This window comes from Octodon degus, unplaced genomic scaffold, assembly GCF_000260255.1.
Source record: "Octodon degus isolate 3935 unplaced genomic scaffold, OctDeg1.0 scaffold00262, whole genome shotgun sequence".
In the NCBI taxonomy this organism is placed as follows: domain Eukaryota; kingdom Metazoa; phylum Chordata; class Mammalia; order Rodentia; family Octodontidae; genus Octodon; species Octodon degus.
In genome coordinates this window covers 1,615,690-1,640,224 of record NW_004524838.1, presented here as the reverse complement: position 1 = coordinate 1,640,224, position 24,535 = coordinate 1,615,690, and the positions used below count along the sequence as shown (strand labels likewise).

Sequence of the window (24,535 nt, the reverse complement as noted above, 5' to 3'; positions counted from 1 at the left end):
CTGACACCATGGGCTTTAATAACAATAAAATTTAATGTATCTGTCTTCATTTATGAATTTATTTTATATATTTAGAGGCTTATAATAATTAGAATTATAAAGATAAATTACCTTAATGGCCCAGGGGGCATGGAAATACTAAAACATTTATGCAATAGGACCTACTTATTAAAGAGTACTGACGACGACATATACATTATATTTAATTCTACTGTAGTGACGGAGATGAAAGAATCTAATGAATTGTGCAACAGTCACAAATCTCCCTGCTGGCTTTTTACTTGTGTAAACTTGGGCAAGTCATTAATTAGCTATCTATGCCAGCTGCTTTCATTTGTAAAATCTGGGCAGTGCTCTGTCTCATCTGCAGAAAAACGTCCCCAACTCAGCTCTGAGAAGTTCCCTCAGAACATAATCCTTTAAAGTACCAAACTCAGTGGAGATATAAATACACAGGAAATGTTCATTTTTCCTTACACTGGTACACCAGACAGTGTCTTCCCATGGCATGAAAGAGGCTGAACTTTCGCGCAGTTCATGAAAATAGTCATGCTTATTGATTCAGTAGGCTTGTGTGTACATGAGCGAGAACTCTGAGGGTAAACAGGGGATAAGTTCTGGGGCAAAGAATGCAGTGAGTCATTAGGACTTGAAGTGAGATGAAATGCTACACCAAATCTTGGCGAAACTGTAGGACTTAAAATGAGAGACTACTTTTTCCCATGAGAACTCAGCAATTATAATTTTAATGAATGCAAGGAATGATGTTCAAATTCCTAGTTGACATGTTTAAACGCAAGTGTTTTCAATTGAAATTCGCCATTTTATAAAATATGGCCGCAATTAATGCCACAACCAGGAGAATTTTTATGGAATTACATATGGACACAGGAGCAGCCCATCATGATTGATGTTATTTTCTGGATACCACAGTAGTTAGTAATAATGATCTGATGCCTTTTCACGCAGTTTAAGCCCATGTTTCTTGTCTAACTGGTTCATCGTTGTTCACTAACATGGTAATTCTCTCTGCTATTCCTGCCTCTAACCACCTGATATTTCTCTAGAGTCCACACAACCTTCAGGAAATGCTTCAACTACGGGCTGGTATTACATGATACGAGTCTGAAATCAGGCCTAAAAAAATAATGCTATTTAAACATGAAATAAGCATAATTTATTCAGTTTCCATAACTTCTGTTTTAAGAATTTAAAGTAAATTTATTTACTTTTCCCTGTTGCTATTTAGAGCAAATTTATGGTGAATAAATTCCTGAACCTCAATTTTGACATTACCTTATTAAATTACATACTTCTATATTCACCTAAATTCAAACAATAAAAAGTTAATTGCTGATTATCAAAAATAAAATCAGAGATGAATGACATGAATAACAGAAAAATTATGTATAGTTTACCATCTATAACGATCCCATAATTAAGAGGATAAACACATATGTAAGTGGGCTTATGTTTATGTGTATCTTATGGATGCTCCTTTGTGATCTAATATTTAAAGGATTGTAAATACCAGCCGGATGTAAGACACACAATCTATAATTCCAGCACTCTGGGAGGCTGAGGCAGGAGTATTAAAAATTCAATCCCAGCTAGGGCAACTTAGTGATATCTTGCACTTCCCTGGCAAGCGCAAGGGCCTGAGTTCAATCCCTGGTTCTGCAACAACAACAACAACAACAACAACAACAACAACAACAACAAAGAAATAATTGGAAATACGGCTCAGTGTGAGGCCCTTAAGCTTGATCCTTAATACTGCCAAACAACAACAAGAAAAACCCAACGAAACAATTTTCTCCAAATCTGTATGTCATGTTGCCAGTAAAATTAAGAAATGTTTTATTAGATAGACTTAACATCACGCTGGAAGGTTGCCTTTTGAAACTGGCACATTCTATTCTAATAGGCCCAAGTAAAAATGGTGTCCAAATGTGTGGCCATACATCATAGCAGAAGGTCACCACAGTCCTCACTAAGGAAAACGGCCTCCACCCCAGGTTTGCAGTTCGTGCTTGCTTTCTTGTGTCAGTAAGATAGGGAAGCCCTTGTTGCTATGTATGTATTTATTTACTTTTCCCTGTTGCTATTTAGAGATCAAAACTCCTCTACTGACACAGCCCCTGGAATGACGGAAATTGCATTCTACTTTCCTTCACTCTGAAATCTCTTTTTTATTGAGTTTGATACATGGTACAGGGTCTCACTATATAGCTCTGACTCATGGTGATCCTTCTGTTTTCAGCCTCCCTAGTGCTGAGATTACTGGCTTGTGCCACCACGCCTGGACTCGGTGGCTGGCACAGTGTACCTGAGGTTGGGGGCTGGCACGGCATGTGGTGCCAGGGATCAAACCCCAGTTTTGTATTTGCCTAAGCAGGCACTTAGTTCACTGAGCTATCGTTTAAAAATTTATTATTTTTAATGTATTTAGTACAGGGTCTCACTTAGTAGTGATCTTGTAATGGTCCTGTTTTCAGCCTCCCAAACACTGGTATTACAGACATGTGCCACCTCACGCCCAGTCTCAATCCCAGTCTCAGCAGGGCCGGGGGTGGGGGGTGGAGAGCACGCCAGGGACCAAACCCCTGCTGCTGTTCTCTGCCTAAGCAGACACTGTAGTCCACTGAGCTATCTTGCTGGCACCACTCTGAAATCTTGGGAAAACCTCTAACTGTTCAGGCTTCTGTTTTCCAATCTGCGAAATGAGAACCTCAGACTGGATGATGTCATAGGACTGGAATAGGCCTAACATTCATCACCAATAACATCCCTACTTCTCCCAAATAGCACAAGAGTAAATCTAAATATGACACATTGTTCCTGCTACTCAGTTATCTTAAAGAACTCAATAAAATCCAAGTATTATTACTTCCTCCAGGGATTCATCTTTTGATGTGATTCAGACAAACATATTATTACTGACCCTTTTAAGAACTCTTGCAATTTTCATGTTTTGAAGCAAAATGGGATCTTTTCAGTACAGTTATGAACCAATTACCTGTTGGACTTAACTAGGGCAAAAAAACCACCACTCAAAACAACAAGAAAAACCATTCTTATCTTTCTCTTCTAATATTAACGATCAGTTCAAATGAGCAACTTTCAATGACTTCATTCATCTTATGCATCTGTCCTGCCTTGCTGACACTTGGAGAAATTTTTCACTAGACAAATCTACCTCAAAGCATGGTACAGAATGTGTCTACAGAAAGGCTGGTCAAAATTCTCTTTGGATAATAGCAGTTTAACCACTTCAACCTTTAAAAACCAGAATGGCACTCTGTGGAAGCCTCTATATTAAGGTTTGTTCATCTCAGATGGCCCTGTTCCTCTGAAATTGGTTCTCACTCCCCAAAGCTCTCCTTTCTGCTTGGCTCTTGTTGAAGACAACAAAGGCACAAGGTGGAACCCTGTGGAAATGGAAGCCCTCTGGACACTACCAGCTTTAACCATGCCAGTTTGAACTGAAGCATTTACTGCCTCCAAGTCCCCCTCCCTGTGGCAGTAAATTACCAATGATTAAGGAGGCCGTTTCCCTTCACCCTCTGCCCCACCACTTTTCTCTGCTCCCAGCAAAAACGTAAAGGACAAACCTGCCACCAAGGCTGCAGCACTGTGGTAATTTCCCAAGGCATTATGATTGATAATGATCAGCAGAGCGTGGGATAATAGCTCGCCTTAATTTACCGGTCCCTTTGAAGGGTTAAAATATGGCAGATGTTGATAGCTGACACTCCTTGCTAACAGGAAAGACACATTGCTGTGGGGCCCACGTCTAGGCTTTCCTTTCCCTGCAGCTGTCTGTGTAGAGCTAATTGTATCCACTTGTTTAACCTCGGGGAACGTCTGGAGGGGACCCAGTGCCACAAGGGTACCTTTTTTTAACGGTCATTTCCTCTCTGGTGTAACTTGCATGACAGTATGTGACAAGCAAAAATTAATGGGGACACTGCTGTGCCAACTCCTCCTGAATTGCTGACACTGGCTACAGGCTGCCTGTTTGCCACCCAGCCAAGACCTCACATGAAACATGGCGAGAGGCCCACAGCTCTATTCACCAACAAGCCAGCTGGTCAGTGATGAGAGGCGCTGCAACAATGTGCTGCGCACAAACCAGGAAGAAAATGCTTTACAAACCAATTCAGACCAAGGAGGTGGCGTTTGGTAGGAGTTAATACGCTGGTTTATTTTCCTCAGTGACAAATTGGAGGACTCCAATCTCCAAGGAGTTAAGATAGAAGACACATACTTCTTTCAAGATCTCCTAAGGTATATGGATCACATGTCACCCGGGCAAGAGGAAGCTACGTGAGGTTCATCTCCAAGGAGACTTTTCCAACAGGCTGTCTCCTGCCTCTAGTTAGCTACCACAGTGCTGCCCGGTTTAGCGATTCTATGCATGGATTTCTCATTCACCCGTTCTCGCACGTACAAGTGCACATGCAAGCACATACACAAAAGAACCTTTAGCTCAAGCCCATTAATTGCCTGCTACACTTTGCAGGGTTGGGGATATGCCCCAACCTTGGCAAGATCTGCTTTCTCCTCTTAATATAATCAGGAATCTACCTCTGCTGGTGGCCACTTAAAACGGTGGCCCTGTTATAGATTAGATCCTGCTGATTTCAGCACAGATGAACAAAATAAAAGGCATGTTTTTAAAAAAGGCATGGCAGAAAAGTCACCTAACTATAATCTTACACATGACTCAAAAGTCAAGTTTTCAAGGAGAAAAAAATGGAAAATTGAAATGGGAAAGTTATACCGGTGAGTTTTATAACAAGCCTAGGAAACTCTAAGGGCATTTTAAAAAGGCAACAACAAAGAGCCTCCTCAATTTTGTAGCTGAGTGTGGCATGTAGTGAAATTTTGATGCTTTTGAGTAATGGTTATGCTCATAAAAACAACCCACTTAATTCCCTTTTTCTCCTGTTCAAAGTTTTAAAGTATACCCGTTGCTCAAAATGGGACATTGCCAGTTTCCAAGAAAATCAGGCATATTCACTGCAGTCTGGGAACTCGGCAAATGAGCACCGCGCAAGGCTGCATCTCAGGGCCCTCTTGTTACGGGCAGGGAGAGAATGCAGCAACCTAGAGCTGCCAGGTGGACTCGGGGGAGAAAGGAAACACGTGTTTCCACTTCTAAGGGGAATTTTTTTTCACAAGCCAACATTTGATTGGTGGCTTAAGATGAATCATTCTTTGGCCACAAAGTAATAGGCACAGGTAGCCTATCTGTCTACCAACACACAGAATGAATGAAACTGTCCAACTTACTTGGACAAGAAGCGTAAGATCAGGGAAAGACTCAAACAGGCTATGCATGACCAGCTCAACTGGATGAAGGTACCAGGAATATTTCAGTGAGAAGTACAGAAATAAAAATTTGTGTAAATATAACTGTGAGAGATACACTGAATTTCGGAAAGATTTAAAACATTTCTAACTCAGAGCTCAAACACAGGCAAAAAAACAAACAAACAAAAAACACAAAGGGAGAAGTCATGGAAATGGAGACACTGATCTCGTAAGAAAATACATTCCTAAAATACATTAAATAAGGTGACCTGAGCATTTAAAATGTTTCCTGCAATGGGGAGAGAGCTCGGCGGTCTAAGTGTCTGCCTGGCAAGGACAAGCACCCGGTTTTGATCCTTGGCACTGCACTGCCGGCCCCAGAACCCTGGTTGCGCCATGCCAACCACTGGGTGAGGTGGAGCACACCTGTAATCCCAGCGCTGGGGAGGCTGAACACAGGAGGATCACTACGAATCCGAAATGTATGGCGAGACCTTGTACCAAATAAATAAATAAATGATAAAAACAAACAAACAAACAAAAAACCAAGCGGGCAAATGAAATCCTGCATTCTCCTGGCCTTAAGCATGGTGGTTACAGCCCCCATAGTGGTTCTGCAGTCTACTCTGATGGCTCTGCCAGGAGGGGTGGGAGGTACCTCCAGTGAAATCATCTCATGGTGGGGTGTGTGTGCGTGTGCGTGTGTGTTTGTGTGTATGTGTGTGTCTGGAAGATGTGGGCCTGCTGGGGTCCCAAATGGGCGCTTCCAACATTGTTTTTCATTAATTAAAATATTATTTGCATTTATGAATTTAGCAGCAGTTCATGAGTTCTTAAGTTTTTCCAGACTATAATAAATATCCAATTTAAAAATGCCAGAAGGGGTAAATGAATTCTACATATGGAATTTCACTGCATGGATACTTTTAAAAATGCATATTTTTTAAGGTTCCACAGGGAATATCAAGAGTCTTCTCTCCAGTCAAATGCCACATTCCAGGGTTAAGGAGCTACCTAGGCACACCCCTGTAATGCTAGCAGTCTGGGATGCAAAGGCAGAAAGATGGCAAATTTGGGCCCATACTGGGCAAACTTTGTCTCAAAATGAAAATTTAAAAAAAGGACTGGGGGAAACTTAGTTCTTTTTCCATCTTGCAAGATGGCAGGTGGAAAAAACTGAAAAGCCAGACACTAAAGAGAAGAAGCCCAAAGCCAAGAGGGCTTCTGCCAGTGGTACTGGTAAAAAAGGTAAGGTGAATGCAAAAAAGTCCAAGAAGGGGCAGCCCCACCGCAGCTGAAATCCTGTCCTGGTTAGAGAAATGGGTAGATACTCCCGATCTATGTATTCCAGAAAGGCTTTGTACAAGAGAAGGTACACAACTGCTAAATCAAAGGTTGAGAAGAAAAAGAAGGAGCAAGTTCTTGCTACAATCACAAACCAGTCAGTGGGGACAAGAATGAAGGTACCCGGGTGGTTAAGCTGTGAAAAATGCTTAGCTACTACCCTACTGAAGGTGTGCCCCGAAAGCTCTTGAGCCACAGCAAGAAACCCTTCAGTCAGCATGTGAGGAAACTTTGAGTTAGCACCACTCCTGGTACCATCTTGATCATCCTTCACTGGGTGTCACAGAGGCAAGAGAGTGGTCTTCCTGAAGCAGTTGGTCAGTGGCTTGCTACTTGTGACTGGGCCTCTTAGCCTTAATCATGTTCCTCTATGAAGAACACACCAGAAGTCTGTCATTGCCACCTCTACAAAAACTGGTATCAGCAAAGTGAAAATCCCCACACACCTCACTGATGCTTACTTTAAGCAGCAGCTGTGGAAACCCAGACACCAGGAGGGTGAGATCTTCGACACCAAGAAAGAGAGACACCAGATTTCAGAGCAACGCAAGTTGGATCAGAAAGTGGTGGACTCACAGATTTTAGCAAAAAGCAAAGCTGTTCCTCAGCTCCAGGGCTAACTGTGATCCATTTGTGCTCTGACAAATGGAATTTATCCTCATAAATTAGTGTCCTAAATTTCTTACTAAGAACCTAATTAAATAACTGATAGATTAAAAGAAATAAAAAAATCAAAAAAGGACTGGGAATGTAGTTCAGGGCGAAGGCACTCCTCTAATTCCTAGTACTGCCCCACCCCTCCCAAGCAAGCCACACAGGTTGTCAAAAGCTATCTCACCTTGCACACGTTCTACTCGTAAGAAGGGAACAATCTTTGCATTGTACTTTCCAAGGTAATTCAGCAAGTAGCTGGATATAGCACATTTTTAGACTTCATAGTACTTGGTGCTTTGTTAGGCTCTTATCAGAACAAGACTAGTGGAGACCTCTGTCAGGGCTTTCTTGTGGCAAGTTAAAGCACAAGGCGATGATTTTCCAGTCCTTTGCCCTGACAACATGCTCATCGATCACTGGAGGCCAGGACTTTGCTATCTGGCTGAAGGAGAGAAAGCTCCGTGCTGTCTGTCCTAATGGCATCAGTCTCTCCTTGCACCCACAATTCAGGTTATCTGCAGAGCTGCGTGTCCACCCTAAGACCACCTGCACTGAGGGCTGATGAGCTCACAGGGGTAACTTGGAACACAGCAATTTCAGCCAGTATGGAGATGGCTGAGCCTGAAATGAAAGCTAGTTTTAATGTGTGGTGCTGCGATTCCTTACATGCAACGGGGACACCGCACAAGCAGAGAGCACGTATCTTCCTGTAACTGACGTGTCCTCAGCAGTCTTCACTTACTGCCGCCTACACTGGTCAATTTTCTCCTTTGTATGCTAAAAAGGCAGCAACAGGAAAGGAAAAACATACCGTGAAGAAGGCAACAAGGATTAAAAATTATACACACACACTGAACTTTCCTCCTTCTATGTTAAAGAAATGTAGTTTATCTCTGGGTGACAGCGGAATTGTTGTTAAGCAGTGAATATCAAATGTTTTACTTCAAGAAACATAGAAAAAAGTATTTCTGAATTACATCAATCCTGCATTCATACTATCTATTCATGGGAAATCGCCCCACGAAAACCAATATAGGATTTTAAAAGAAAACAAAAATTTAAAGCAAGTACAGAATAATATATACCCCCCTAAACAGCCTTTGCTCAAATATACAACATAATCATTATTGGCTCATATTAACAAAAACACTGAAGTGATTTCAAGTAAAAAATACCGGAAACGTACAGATCGTTAAAGAAACTTGTACCTGTGCCTGCCCTTAAGAGTAAAAACAGGCCTGTAACTTTATTCTATATAGACATTAATTTAAAAGTTTATTACTCACTGGCAACTGCTTTCATTTAAAATCAAGTGAAATTCCACTATCCCCTAATGATACTATTTTAAGGTATAACGCCTATGAGATTAAAGAAAGTAACAATGGTGTCTGTCAATCTTATGAAACAACACATGTTTTCAAATGTTCCAGTGTTTTTTTCTCAAGGTTATTATCATTAAACACTAAATACGTAGTGAGTACTTTGTGTACACAATTGTTATTCTACAAAGATGTGTCCTATGATGCTGGCTGACAACAAAGAAAGTGCTACGTTAATTCTCATGTTGGACTACGAAGAAAAGATTCAGATGTAAAATGTCATACCCATTAAAATGTACGTTAATACATAACTCTTCTGAGTTATAAAAATACGAGGCTGCATTATACAAAACTGCTATTTTTGGAGGGCAAAAACAGCTGGTTATCAGGAATTTTATATGGCTTAATGCAGTAGCAACAGCAGCAGTACTGCTCATTTTAGATCAATATCAACAACTCCAAATACTTTGAAAGATGTGTCTACTACTAGTGTCTTAGTATATTTTGTGCTAGATTGTAAGAATACAGTTATTAGAAACATATCTCCCAATTGAGATTATACTTCTATGCATCATGCGGTTCTTGCCTTTGTCCAGGTAATTATTTTTTAAATTTTTTTTTAAAAATAAATTATTCTCTGGAGATGTGAACATTGTGTCAGATAAGCAGTCCTAATCTAATCATCTCTTATGATACATTCTGATTTTTAATGTGTACCTCTATTATTTGTGAGGCTGAACTTTCCCCCATATTTTCTTCTATATTCAGTGTATATTTTCTTCTATATTCAGTGTATATCTATGACCTTGTGAATGTCTATTTTCCTTATTGATCTCTGAATTTTTTTCTTACTGGTTTGTAAGAGCTTTTTATATATTAATGATAATACAGCTTTGTTATACTTTTTTAATAATCATTTTATCACTTGCCTTTGAGCAAATGATATTTTATTAAAAATACAGAATTATTTATAATACTATAAATTAAGAATTTTAATGATAGAACCTAAGAAATAATTTCCTTTATGGCATTTTCTTCTTACACAGAAAACTCTACTACTAGATCTGATCAATATTTTCTTAATCACCTATCCATTAAAAAACTAATAGTAGTCCTCTCATACACACATATTTTTTCCAATTATTTAGTATTTGGACTGTCTAAACATCATAAAAGGGGCATTTGCTTGGCATCCAATGCTGAAAGTACTGTATTCAGTCTCCTAAACAGCACTAAATGTTGCTCAATCAGGCCTGCTTCGAGCAAAATTTACAAGCAAACTCAGCTGTCTCTTTTCTAAGGAAAATTTCCTGCTGTACAAAGGGCTACCTCGGAACAGAATCTCCATTATTTCACCCGTGACTCCATTCCTAATTTTCTGTTTTCTGGCAGCTGCTTTCCAACTTACAAATAATGTGTGTCTTTGTTTAGAGTTCCTTAAAAAAACTGTATATTCTAAATGTGGAAGAAAGCTCAATTTATTTTACTTTGAAACCTGAGAAATCAATAACATGAACCATATGTTAATTATGGAACTTGGTGATAAATAAAGTAAGAAGTCCTACGAAACTGGGGTGGTGAAAGTGATGGTGGAGTTGAAACAGAAAAGAAGTCCTTTTTCTTGGTGTGTGACGCGGTCATAAATCTCACCATTTGGGAAGACACGAAAATGCAACTCTTTTCTTAATTCATTCTAATGTAATTTGTGTTTTACTTTATTCCAAGTTCCTTTTTTTTTTATCGTCAAGATCTTATAGCAAAGATCAGATGCATATCAAAAGCTGTTAGTATAAGGCAATGTATAGGACAGATGATGCCAAAGATAAAATTTACCCAATATTTATGTCCTTCTATGGTTTATTTGGATTCATACAATTTAGCACAGAAGATGTAAATCAACCCTCCTTTAACATCAAGTCAAAAAATTAAAGAATTTGTGGTGTATAAGATAAATTTATGATCACAGAAATAATCTAATGTTAGAAGAATAGGTGATGTAACGTTTTGGGTTTTTATATTTAGCATATTTATGTGCTACTTAACAACTACTTTCAGGTGGAAACTTATCAACAGTACAAACATTTCTCCCTTCTTCCCAGGAACCTCTTGTGATCACCAACTTATTTCTTCTTTATTCTTGTACCTCATCCTCATCAGGAACATATTTTGGTAGAGGGAGAGGACAGAGAGAAACAGGAGCCTCATCTATGGCTTTAATACAATTTAGTTTCAATGAACACTTCCGGTCTTCAGTTTCACCAAACGCTTAGGTGTATAGCTACGGGTAACCCTGAATTTTCCAGTTCCAGGCTTGAACGGGAACATGTGATATATCAGTGACATTAAAATGTCAACAAGGAGTGTTTCAAGTGTTCTTTATATACTAATTGTATTCACAGGTTGTTTTAAATTGAGCATGGCCTTGCAGGTCAATCTGTATCTGACTACTAAATGTGGATTTAACTTTTAATGTTGCATTTCCTAAACTTAATTTGTTCTGCTTTAGCTTTCTAGTTTAAAAGTGGTCTGACTATACTTCAGCAGAATGATAATTTTTTTTTTTTGTCGAAGAAATGGTATAGTCAGAGATAGCAGTGAACAAAAATCAAAAAGCTTTGTTAAAAGCTTAGAGTAACAAGCGGGAGAAAGTGAGATTCTTATTAGAAGTGCTCATGACTTCCAATACATACGCCTTAAAGAACACACTACATTTGGTGACAATATCAGTCTTAAAACCTTATGACTATAATTCACTTAAATTTCATATGGTTTTGGTTCCTCACCTCTAAAAAGAGCTATGAATTTTGATCAATTAGTATTTGCAAGTCTGGTAATGGTTTACTAATTTAAGTGCATAAGGAATTGTGTAAACGGTGTGTATGACAGAAAAAAGTGTCCTTTAAAGTTCAAATTATGATGTATCATGAATGTTTTTTAAAAAGTACAGATATTTGTGTGCTTTAAGAATTTTTAGTCAGAATTTCTATATTTCTAAACATCTCTTTAATTCGTATCTCCAATCCGTATGTTGAGTCTTTTAATAGCACATCTTAAGGAATACAACATCAGTGCTTTTAAACATTCACATATGAATTACTTTAGGGGGTCTTCTTAGTTACCTACACAGGCAAGCAAATATTACACAGGTTTGAATCATCTGAGAACATAGGAAGGTGATTTGAGTTTCCCAGTTTTGCATATATCAAAAGAGGAGAGTATTTCTCAAAGTGCAGTGTCTATGAGCAACCCCAGAGGGTACTTCATGGAAACGCCCTTCTCAGACTATGGGAGGTCAGCGAGGGCAGGACTGTCATTTGAAAGGCACACCCTAGGGGGCTGGAGGTGCAGCACATTAAACCACACTTTAAGAAAATGAAGAAACAGAGAACCAGAATGGTACTCACCTAAGTCTTGTATCAATCTTGTATCAACCCTGTAATTTGACGGTAAGTCATTTTTTCAAAAGGTTTAGTTATTTCCCAGGTTTCTTCATTAAGCTAGCCACAGTACAGCAGCTTCCAGCGTTCCAAAGATTAGAATTATGCTTGCTCATTTCTAATACTCAAGAAATTCTCTTTGACTGCCTAAGACTTCAAACGTCACAGTACCAGGGTGCTTGGTAAAAGTCCCTGATTTAAATATATAAATCCACATTGAGCCTAAATTTTCATTTGACTGATTTATCATCAGATTCAATCATTTTTGAGAATTCTAATCTTAAAGGGTGGGAGAGACCAGAATGACAGTAATTACAACAATATTTCATACACTCACTAGAGTAACAGGAATCTCCTAACTGGCACCATAGGGTTCTGTTACACAACCTTTTGTGAAAAAACTTATTCAACCAATATTTACTAGGACTATTATTCTCTTCACTGCAATGTAAAAATTGATTAATCTTTTCTACCTTGCTTAGGAATGAGGAGTAAGGTATCATCTCAGATAAGTGATAAATCTGTTCTCTACAAACTGTGCTTGGAACACAGCATAAAACATGTACCCTGGAGCCACTAGAATTCTGACTTACAAACCTAAAAAATAAATATGTTCAGTTAAGTGCTATGAGAAAGATTAAATATGATAATAGTGCTGGGTGTGGTGGTGCTGGCTTGTATCCCAGCCTCAGGAGGCTGAGGCAGAAGGGTTGCATGAGTCTCAGGCCTATCCCTGGGCCACACATATGGAGTTCAAGGCCAGCCTACACTACAAAGCAAGACCCTGTCTCAAGAAACCAACCAACCAACCAAAAACAATCCCTAAATCAATAAATAATGGTGTTTTATACATTGTGACAGATTAGCTTTGGAGCTTATAAAGCCAGAGGGGAAATGGTGAAGATGTGTTATGAGCGGAGAGGCACAACGTATTCTAAAGCAAACGGCAGTAAGAGGCACACTGACACACACAAAAGGACAGAAAGGTCACTGTGGGGCGTGGGAACAGACTCACTGGTGGGAAGTCTGCAGGGAATACTAGGTCACAGAGGCTTTTGGATATGACTCTGCAGGTCACGAGAAACCACTTGATCTAAACTTTAAGTAGGGGAGGAACCCAGGCATGGAGGTGCATTCTTAGAATCTGAGCACTCTGGGAGGCTGAGGCAGAATGAGCCCAAGATCAAGCCCAGCATGGATAATTCAGCACTCCGTGAGATCCTCAGTTCAATCCTCAGCATAAATGAATGAACGAATGAACAAATAAATAAAAGCAAGCAGCGGAGTGACCCAATTTTACTTAACACTTTCACCAGGTCTGTCTAGTTGTTTTACAGACAGTGGTCCAAAAGTGGGCAAGAGAAGATGTAGCACTTCGGAGTCTGGAAGCTTGTTTGGTGAGTTGGGTTAGAACTTTAAATAATTACAATATTGAGAGGTAGTTTGGATTGTGGATTATCTTTTGAGGATAAAATCATAAGAATGAGAAGGAAAGAGAAAACTAACAAAATCACATCTAAGGGAAGGCTTAAAATGGGGAGAGGACTCCTGGCCAATATTTTGGTGAGGCAACGTCCGGATGTTGGTTCTATGTACGGGAGCATGGGGGAGGGTCGGGCTGGAGAGGTATCTCAACACTCCAAGTAACATGAAGGTCTGACCACAAGGAGGACAAAAGGGCTGCTGGTAAGAAGAAGAGGAGGCTGTAAATAGGGAACACGCACACATGCTGAACCTAGGAGATGGATATTCCTCCTCTGTGCAGGGCATCACTCGCTATCCGTCACCATGGCAATACAGACGAGGCATATATAGCTGGCAAGCTTTTAATGGGCTGTACAAACAGACTCGATGCCTAAGGTGAGGAAGTATTTTCTAAAGAGAGCCCAACTTATTTGCTATTAGTTTAATATAAGTGTCATTTGTCTCTTCAATGAGTCAGAATTTGTTTAGTGAGTCAGTCTTATGGTGCCATTAGAAAGATACTGGCTTTTATATTTCAAGCCATATTTCCTGTTGGAGAAAAAAGACAAACCACTAAATAACTCTGTTATACACAGTAATGAGAATAGCATGTATTTGCATAATTCTGCCCTCTTTTCTTCCAGATATTTTCAGCTATTACAAAGTACCTGGGAGTTTGCATACAGGACTGTTTCTGGAGAGTCCACAAAACTTAGATTACCTAAAACTGTTGATCTTAAAGGAGTTTCTTGAGTTAAAGCCTTTCAAATGAAAACAGAGTGTTACGATTCTCATAGGGGAGACACAAATGGCAATTACTACTAGGCCAATGAAGAGTACATGAAAGAGTTCCTTTTGCTCCACACTTTAGATCTGGGCTTGGTGATTAGGAGTGCAGATTGCTGCCATTATTACAGCTCACTCCACATTTCCTCCTACATTTAGCACCAGTGTTGACTCACTAGGCTTCCAATCAGCTCTCCTATTCTAGTCCTAATGGCCAAGGCTGTGCTTCTTTGACTTAACCTTTTGTCTCTTCTGGCTGCTAGACTTGCGCTTAGCAGTAGATGTGCTGTTCCTCTTGTAAGAAACCCTCAAAACTGTTCGTTCATCTCTCTCTCTCTCCTCTCTCTCTCTCTCCCCCTCCCTCCCTCTCTCTCCCTCCCTCCCTCTGTGTGTGTGTGTGTGTGTGTGTGTAGTGACAGAAGGGTGAATGTGTGGTTTACATGGAGAAAACAAACATTCTACTTGAGTCAAAAGCCTATATTCAAAGCTAACTTTCCACAGAACTCAGGTCATGTTCCTGCCAAACGTTTGGATGCCCATGTTTTCAAAAACAGAACTGGGCAGGGGATGTCACTGAATGGCAAGAGTTTATGCCTACCATGCATGAGGCTCTGAGTTCTGTCCTCAGTACCACAAGAAAAATAAATGCATACATAGAAAACAGAATGCTTCTAAATACAGTAGGTAACACTAAAAACGATGCACTTTTTCCAGGCATAGTAAGGCTCTCAAAGAGTGATGGTGAACCTTTCAGCACATTCAAAGATAACACACTGCTGGCTGCAGCACATGTGCCACAGGTTCAACACCACTGATCTAAAATGTGTGCGCACAATGGAGTAAAACATTGTCGCAGCCAATCAATCCTATGAAATGTCCCACTGGTATAAAGAGGGGCACGGGAACTAACAGCAAAGCATCTTGGGACTCGGGTTTAAGAGTTAGCAAGGAAGAGGAGGCTGGGCAGGGCTGCAAAGAGCCAAGGGAGGCCAAGCAAGGGGCAGAGCGCTTCACAGCAGTGGCCGTGGCATAAGGGGAGTGAGAGGAAAGGGAGTTGGACGCAGCAAAGGGAAGGGGTTATAGGGGCTTGAGTAGCAAGAAACTGGGAAAGCACGGCCGGCAGGCTGAAAGCCTGGAGAGATCAACTGTACTGCAGGAGTGAATTCTTTTGAGTGAAATTGATGGAAGTTAAGGCGTATCTTACAGGGAAAGTGGCGTGACTGACCAATGAGGTCCCTTACACCACAGCTAAAGCTATTGCAACATTCCACTTTGCTTATTAAAACACAGTATATTAAACAGTCTATCAAGTGTCCTTCACTTATATACCTTCTTTTAAAATTTTCTGTTACTCCAAAAAAGTCAATGTATTAAAATATCAGGAAAGAGGTGTGTGGGTGTGTGTGCATATATGTGTTTTTAAAAACACGCATGGTCAAGTCAATTAGTCCAGTCATGATATTAGACTGAAAAAAAAATTCCTCCTGAGATCCTTATCGTTATTGTGGTGCATTTGTTCTTGAATTTCTGGTCTTGTTTTTGGGATCACCTTATTATGCAACATCTGCTCTGCATTTCAAATGTGATAAACAGAGTATGAGCGTCTGTGGCAGATGGCTAATGACCAGCAGTGACAGGGCATTCAAGCCTGCCTTGTTTTCTGAGAAGCGATATTTTCATGTTAATTTGCTCTGTGTCCCGCAAAGATGAGACAAATCACCTGCTCGTAATTCAGGCAAAGTGCAGACCACCAGGAGCTGAGGGGCCAGGGCTGGGTTCCTGTAGGAAGAGGACAGGCGACCTTCTTCCTCCTGTCCTCACGCAGCACAGAGGACAGCTAGTCACTCTGCATTATGTCAACTCAAGAAAGAGGAACCAGCCCTGGGCACCCCACACTGACATCAGAGTCACTGTTTTCTGCAGCAGATATTAGTCATGAAAACAGATACTTCCCAGAGGCAGAAAGCAGGTGCTATTAAGAATCTATGTCAGCCTCTGAAGTCTGGGTTTTGTAAAATAAACCTAATAGTACATTTTATCTCTTTCACAAAAATATTACACCAACAGAAATCTCTTAAGAAACATTCAATTGAAGAGAAATGAAATCTAATCCACTGAGAAAATGAGCCGCACAGACACATAAGCCTTGAGCTTTTTTGGCCTTCTCAAGCTTTATAGAATTCATTTATCACAGGGATACATAAACAATTTTTATCTCCAGATTAAATCATCAAACAGGGTCATATGGTTTTGAGCTAAAGGAGCTCTGCTCTATTTTAGAGAGACTGCTGATCTTGTGAACTTTCGGTGCCTCATCCTTGTGACACTATACTGCTAATTACATCAAACATGCTACGTGCACGGAATGTCCAAGGATTTAACAGTAGGCAGGTAGGTCTGAAGACAGTTGAGAAGTCAGGTCATTACCTAGGACAGACAATATATGTATTGTATAGGCAAGCCTTGTTTTAGAACTCAACAATTCAAGTAAAAGAAGGCGTTCCATTTTGAAATCCTGAACTGGAGAAAATTTTCACACACGTGTCCTTCCCCCAGTCTATTTCATCATATTGTTCTTTTTTCTGAGTAGCACATACAGGTAACTAAGGAAAACAGTGGGGATATTTATATTTTGTTTGGTTTTTGACACTGTTTAGCTACACAATTCAGGCTGAACTTGAACTCATTATGTAGCCCAGGCTGGTCTCAAACTCACTACCCTTCTGCCTTGCTGGGATTACAGTCATGAGGCACCATGCTTGGGTTCATTATAGTTCTTTTTAATCTTTTCTCATAGGGTGGCAGATAAAAGCATGAAAAAGAAAAAAAAAGTGAAAGCCTATTTTCATAATGTCCCCATAAACTGAAGGTGCTATATAAGCAGATACTCTAGATTTACCATGAATTCTAAAGGAAAAAATTAATATAATCATTAAGTGTTGACTATTACGCAATAAATGGAAGTCCTATAAGAGTTTTAATCTCAAATGATCTTTAAAATTTAAGTAAAATAGCATTGAACACCCTACCCCAAAAAACCTGATCCAAAGATAGTATAAATTAGAAAGAAGTAAATAAAAAGCCAGACTGGCCAGATAGCTAGCTCAGCAGACTAAAGTTCCTGCTTCAGCAGAGTGCAAAGGCTGGGGTTCGATCCCTGATGTGCTGTGCCAGCCCCGTCCCCAGGGCGCACTGAGATGGCAACTGAGACTGGGCATGGTGGTGCGCGCCTGTAATCCCAGCGCTTGGGAGGCTGCACACAGGTGGACCACTAAGAGTCCAATCTAGTAGTGAGACCCTGGACACCCTGGAGACCCTGTCCTAAATTCATTAAAAAAAATTAAATAAAAAGTCAATGAGAATGTATGCGTAAAGGAACACTTCTGTACTGTTAGCGAGAATTGTAATTTAGTATAGCCATTATGGAAATTGGTATAAAAGTGCCTCACAAAAATAAAATAAGGAGACAATGTGATATTTACACACACAAGTTTGTTTAATTGCACTTATGAGTATGGTCTCCAGTTGCACCCATTTACCTATAAAAGCTTTGAGTTTATCTTTATAGCAAGTAGAAGAAACTGAAAGAGTAAATAAGATACAAAAAGCACAACTGATATTGTGAAAAGGAAAAAATTATTTAAAAAGAAAGAACTGGGATGGAGGGAAGGAGAAAAAAAAAGGGAAAAAATATATATGTACACACAAGATAGCTAAGATAATACTACTAATTTCTGTAAGTTCATTGAAAGGAACTACTGTGAAGTTAACAATATGCAATATCATAAGCATTGTAAATTTCCCATCATCCTGTTTTGAAATTCTGTATCATTTTTATTATTTTCTTCTCTTTAAAATTAAAAAGAGTAAAAATTGAGCTACTGTTAGTTCTACCATTCCTCAGCATATTCCAAAACAATTAAAGGCAGCATACTACACAGGGAGCTGCACAGTCACGCTTACTGCAGCTCAATGCACGACAACAAAGCTCCAGAAACTGCCCCACTATCCACAACGGATGGACGGATGGAAGTACAGTGGACAGACACAACAGAATACTATCCCAGCCATAGAGAGGAACGAAATCATGTCATCTGTGGGACAGTGGACAGAACTGGACATCATCACAGGAAGTGAAATAAGCCAGACTCAATAATAAAGTCAAATCAGCCAGGGATGCTGGCACATGCCTGTTAATACACGGGGAGGTGGAGCAAGACAATTCTAGGGTTGAGCCCAGCCTGGGCGATTTAGTGACCTAGCAAGAACCTGTCTCAAAACAAAATGGAAAAGGAAGCATGGGATATAGGTCAGTGCGAAGGTCCTGAGTTCAGTCCCTGGTATAGTTAGAAAGTCAAACACTGTGTGTGTTTTTTCACACAAGGAATCTAGGGGGTGAGCGGGAGACTCTTAGAGAAGAGGAAGGAATAGGGACAGGGAAGAAAAAAGGAAATCGTTAGTAATAGGGGGATAATCAAAGTATGTTTGATACAAGTAATAAACATGCCAAGAAGAAATCCCAGTTTGTGTAAGTAATATGCACTAAAAAGCAAAGCAAAAAAAAAAAAAAAAAAGCAAGCCAGGTAAGTTCATTACAAGCTTACTGGACATTAGAACATTTGCTGACATCACAGTACAGCACTCAGCAGGCTCCTTTATGTCAGTGTCACTACCAACCAAAATGGACAGGCCCTTTAAGAGCACCACATAAGAGATTCAAGCTGGGTGTTGTGACAGAGGCTGAGGCAGGAAGGCAAGCTGGAAGCCGGCCTTGGAAGCAAGATGCTTCCTCAAAAATAAATAAATAAAAAATAAATAAAAAGGGCTATGGATGTAATTCAGTACTTCGTGAGCTCAATCCCCACCAAAGTGCCCACCCTAGAAAGGACAGTGGGAGGGATGGAGGGAAGGAGGGAAGAAAGGAAGGAAAGAAGGCAAGGAGGGAAGGAAGAATGGAAGAAAAGGATATTTAAGATTAAAAAGAAAAAGGCTGAAGATCTCGGGATGAAATATAAATAAAATGTACATGTACATTTGTTTAATAAACATTTGTTTATTTGTACATTTCAGTCTTAAGAATATGGCATCCTTAAGACTGAAAAGAACCACCTACAATTCTGCTTTACTCCTATGAGGGTCTCGACAAACATCATTCAGTTCAGGCCTACACCCTACCCTTACTTTATCAAAATGTTACATAAAGAAGAATAAACAAAACCTGTTAACAAGCTGCTTTGTTTCAAGTTCTAGTAAGGCTCCTCCCCTGCCCTACAGAGGAGACAGGGCGCTCTGCGGCTTCTCCCCGCTCTCTCTCTACCCCACTTCCAAGACGGGCTCGCCTGTTCCTTGTCCTCTCCTGACCACTCCTCCACACCCACCCTTGGGAAGCCCCCTTCCCACCCAGCTCTACTTCCGCCTGACCAAGCTTTGCGGAACACAGCACTGCAGCTTGTCAGTCACTGTAACTGCACAGATACTCTAAAAACGATGCCCCTTAGCAGCCCAGAGTATCCCAGGAATACGCGACATGAGGCTCAGAAGAGTCTGTGGATGGGGTAATGGAGGACAGAAACATAGAGTTACTTTGTCGCCCCATTCCTCAAAGAGATGACAATCCCAAAAATAACTTTGAAATTAGAAATATATCAGAAAAAGCCAATTATTAGTCTGATAGTTTATATGTAAGCTGCTGGAAGTAATTTTTAATATAATTATCTGATGCAAGCTTGGCGATCCATCTTATTCATGGTGCTTGTATGTATACATCACCGTGTATGGCATGGTGAGGATACAGGGATGCATGCAGATAGGATGTAGGTAAGTAATTAATTTAAGGCAGATACATGATGAAGTCGATTCTATAGGATAAGGGGCATAAGGCCAATGAGACAACATGAACCTGTAAGAACTAATCTAATGGTTTCTGGGTGGGCAGACAGTGACCGATGGGAGGAAGAGCAGAAGAAACAGCATGAGCAAGAGGGCCACTGAGGTGGGAAGACACAGCCCACGCTAAGAGAACGCTGAGTAGTTATCTAATTAAAAAGGGGGGGATCAGGCCCTGCTCTGCATGGGGAGCACTGTTTCTGACAAGCTTATAAAGGGAAAGAAATGAAGCTACAGGGATGAAATAGGATGTCAGAGAAAAGAAGCAGTGCAGATAGAGAAAAGGACCAAGAACAGATGCAGAAATAGCTACATTTAGGAGGTCCCTCTCCTACACCAAGGTAAAATCAGCAATGAATTTTAACATGTGGAGTATGCTGAAGCTACCTAATTCAGAAAAAGAGGTCAGGAAGACTTGCACATCACGCACATACATTGAGAAGATCTAGGAGATTCACTTATGTAGAATAAAAGAAATAAGAAAACTTTATTAGCAGCTTTCCCCATTAGCCTTCAGGAGAAAGAACTTGAGTCACTGGTGGGAAAACAGGTGCACCTTGAGACTATAACGTTAAATGAAATAAATCTGACAAACAAGTTCTTAAGTGAGAAACCCAAAACACACTTAAAAAGCAAAATAAAAGACAGATAATAGGAACAATGAATTTTTTTTTTTTCTCAAATGGGAGGAGGACCTAGAGGTGGAGGGGCAAGTGGGGGTTGATGAGGGGAAGATGAAAGAAAAATTAAGATGTATTCTGTCCATGTCCCAACTCCCCAAGATGAATATGATTATTACAGACTGTGAACATGAACTAACAAAAATTTAAATATTTAAAATATCATGTCTTAGTCATTTGTGAATCCTGAGTTCGGAACTTTTTGGTCAGTTTTCTGTTGCTGGGATGGAAGACCTGACATTAAAATTTAAAAGGAGAAAGGGCTTGGGGCTGGAGAGATAGTTCAGCGGTCTAAAGCACCTGCTTAGGTAAGCACAGGGCCCACAGTTCAAATCCCCGCACCAAATGTGGGCAAGCCCCACCTCCAGGGCAGGCTGAGCCACCACCCCCCCACAAAAAAAGAGGACAAAGGTTTTATTTTGGCTCATGGTTCAAAGGCTTCAGTCCATAGGCAGCAGGTTCCAAGGCAGAAACATGGTAAGTACAGTGGAGGACAGCTGCTGAAGTCAAGTCAAGTGGAAGCAGAGAATGGGGGAAGACTCCAAAAGGAAGGGGTATAGGACTTGATGTGGTCCCTAAGCCGCACCCCTATGGCCTACTTACATACACCCCAAAGTGTGTTTTACTAATCTTCTAGGTGTCTCTTAAGCCGATGTAGTGAAAAAAATCAAGACTGACTATTACAGGCATACAAGCTAGCACTTAGGCTTCCTATAACACTTACCAATGGAAATAAAGGGAGGAAGAAGGGCCCAAAATTAGAAATGCCCCAGAATCCATTTAGAATTAATTACAATGTACAATTTGATCATGAGAGACGTTTCACATTTGTCCCTTAAGACATACCCCAGCAGAAAACGACTGATTCACCTTTAGTACACTATACTTTCTAAAATTAGAACCAGACAATGTATAGTTATTTAAAAATGAGTTTAATAGGCATTGAAATGGGTTATTTCATTTCATTCTAAAATTAATGACCTCAAATGTATCCCATCCTTTGAATACACCAGTTAGTTGATGAGCTAGAGTATGTCTCATGCTTTGAATATACTACTTAGTTGATACTTCATACAGTTAGTTCCCAAAGCTGCAATTCTGGCAATTTTCATAAGGAAAGAATGCAACTGCTTCATAGATGAGGCAAAAACATGATTGTCAGTACCTTTATGGTTTCGGTGGGCACTCCGGGCTCAGGAACCTTGTCCAAGTAAGTGGTCAAGTCTTGATCAACATGTTCGAATACTAGTGTCAGTTTGGTTTCTCTGTCTGTCCGAGACACTGTGCACACATCAAACAACCTAGAAGAAAAAAGGAGATTAAGCAGGTAGAAATAAGTAAAGAAACAGTCTACGTATCTTACCCATATCCCTTGATTTCATCACATACTAGGGCAAAAGAGGGCCAGTGTCTATCATTCCTACTGTAACCTATGTAAAGACATTTAATGAGTTTGGTTCTTTTTATCAACATGGAAATTCAGGAGAGGAACACAAGTGAAACACTTGGTTAACATCGAGACAATCCAAAGCAACCTGACTGGAGTTCCAAACACCTAACTGCAGAGTGTCCTCAGTTAAGACCTTAAGTTGAACTTGTTGATGGAAACAGTTTTAAAAATTTGCAGTCCAGGCAAAATATGCTTCTTCTTGGCTGAAGTTTCAGAATTATTGTAGATAAATTAAGCATTTTTTGGACTCTGCAATGAAGATTTTCCTGGAATTTGAGGTGTCAGAACCACGCCTGAAAAGTTCTATGGCAGCTTTCCCTTCCTAGTAAGTCAAATTACTATTTCTCTGTAAAGGGCATCAACTCTTTATTTTATTTTATTTATTTATTTTTTTAATTTGAGACAGGGTCTCGCTATGTAGTCCAGGCTAGCTTTGAACTCACTATGTAGCCTAAGCTGGCTTTAATCCTACGTGCACCATCATGCCTGGCCTACACATTCTTAAATTGAGTTTAAAATTCTAAAAGTTAGGTTAAAACCAATACTGAAAAATTTTTAAGAATTTTAAAATTGTCTTTGTGACAGATAATAATTATATGTACTTATGGGACATGGTATAATATTTTTCTGCTGTGTTGGTGAACTACTGCCCAGAAGTGCAACTAACAAACAGTGCAGTGTATATCGCAAAATTGCTACAAGAGTTTAAATGTTTCACCACAAAAATGATAAGTATGGAATGTGACAAATCTATTAATTAGCTTTATTAAATAATTTCACAAATAAACAAAAGTTTTAAATTCCTGTCTTTGAGGAAGAAAAAAACTGCACTGGGAAACTGTGCTGCCCTTAAGTGACAAAACAAGTTGACAAATACTATAATTAACTTTGCATTGGAAATCCAGTTTCTTTCTAAGATATTACAATTGATTCAAAATTTAAGTTTTAAAAACAAACAAAAACAGCTTCCAGTAGTCAAAAGAATTTTCACGCCAAAGGACAAAATGTCCTTTAGTTTCAGTCATAGCATGCTATCTGGCAGAAGAGATTCTCACCAAATGTTTGAGGAATTAAACCAGCCATAAACAAGCTGTAAGGAAAGTTCTTTAACAAAATGCAACATAAATACTAAGAAAGAGCTAATAAAATGCTAGTCATACTATTTTTCTCATTAAAATATTAAATAAATACCCTCTTCAAAGAAATCAACTGTATGTGTACATGAAGCCCAGTTACTATAAACTGAGCTCACAGTCTGTCCTGGTCTGGTCTGTATATTCCTTTTGTTACGTTTTCAATGCCCTCCTTGGCGTTGAAACATACCAACCTACGTTTCTGGGGTATGGGTCCTACAACATTTGGTACTATTCTGTGAATCTAAACTCATTTTTAAAAATCTAAAGAACACTTCAATTAGTTTAAATCTGGTGGGGCAAACAACAGTATACCAATGACCATACATACGTCACAGCCAGACCTAAAGTACTGTTCAACTATGGGCAATCTGGGGTGAATTCTATAACTATGTGAAAAGCAACCCAAACCAACTGAATTTTCCCCTCTCACATTTACTACTTTCAGATATTCTGATTTTATGTCTTCATATCTATTTCTAAACAGTATTTTCTATTACTTACTGACTTATTCTGGAAAAGTATTCTGACAAGGTGAAAACTCATAGTTAATAAATTTACTAAAGACAGTGTCATAAATCACATAAGTGCTATACACTATTTAAAGTATGATTGCTATCATGCATGAATTTAACAGAAAGATTATCAGAAATGTTCTTGATCTTCTATTTGAGGTAATAACTACCATTTATTAATAGGCTTCTGTGAGCCATATTATTCCTATTAAACATATGTTCTTGAACAACTTCACTTTTTCTTCCTTTTGAAGCAGAAAAAAGAGCTCCAAAATTACCAAGCTTCTTTGTATCTGTGACTAGCATAGTTGCAATGAAAACAATGAACGCAAATGACAGGTACTAAATCAAATACAAACATGGAAATTGTCATACTATACATCCACGACAGCTGTGCTTCTCAAACATTAAAGAACATTTCACCATAATTAACAAAAGAATACACTGCTTGTCAGTCTAATGACTTTATCAACTCCAGTTCTTATTACATTTATAGTCTATGATGAATGTAAGACATTTTGGCAATTTCTAAAATGAAAGAAATGTTG

At 39.5% G+C, this 24,535-nt stretch overlaps 1 protein-coding gene across 3 annotated transcripts in view; it reads right to left on the bottom strand.

Annotated features, from left to right (window-relative positions):
• Positions 1-24,535, bottom strand: part of Cdk6 (cyclin dependent kinase 6) — a 224,165-nt gene that overhangs the window by 146,400 nt on the left and 53,230 nt on the right. For all 3 annotated transcript variants that reach the window (XM_004646242.2, XM_023706513.1, XM_004646241.2), the window contains exon 3: positions 22,055-22,190. In XM_004646242.2, the coding sequence (XP_004646299.1) occupies positions 22,055-22,190 (136 nt within the window). The remainder of the gene's footprint in view (positions 1-22,054; positions 22,191-24,535) is intronic.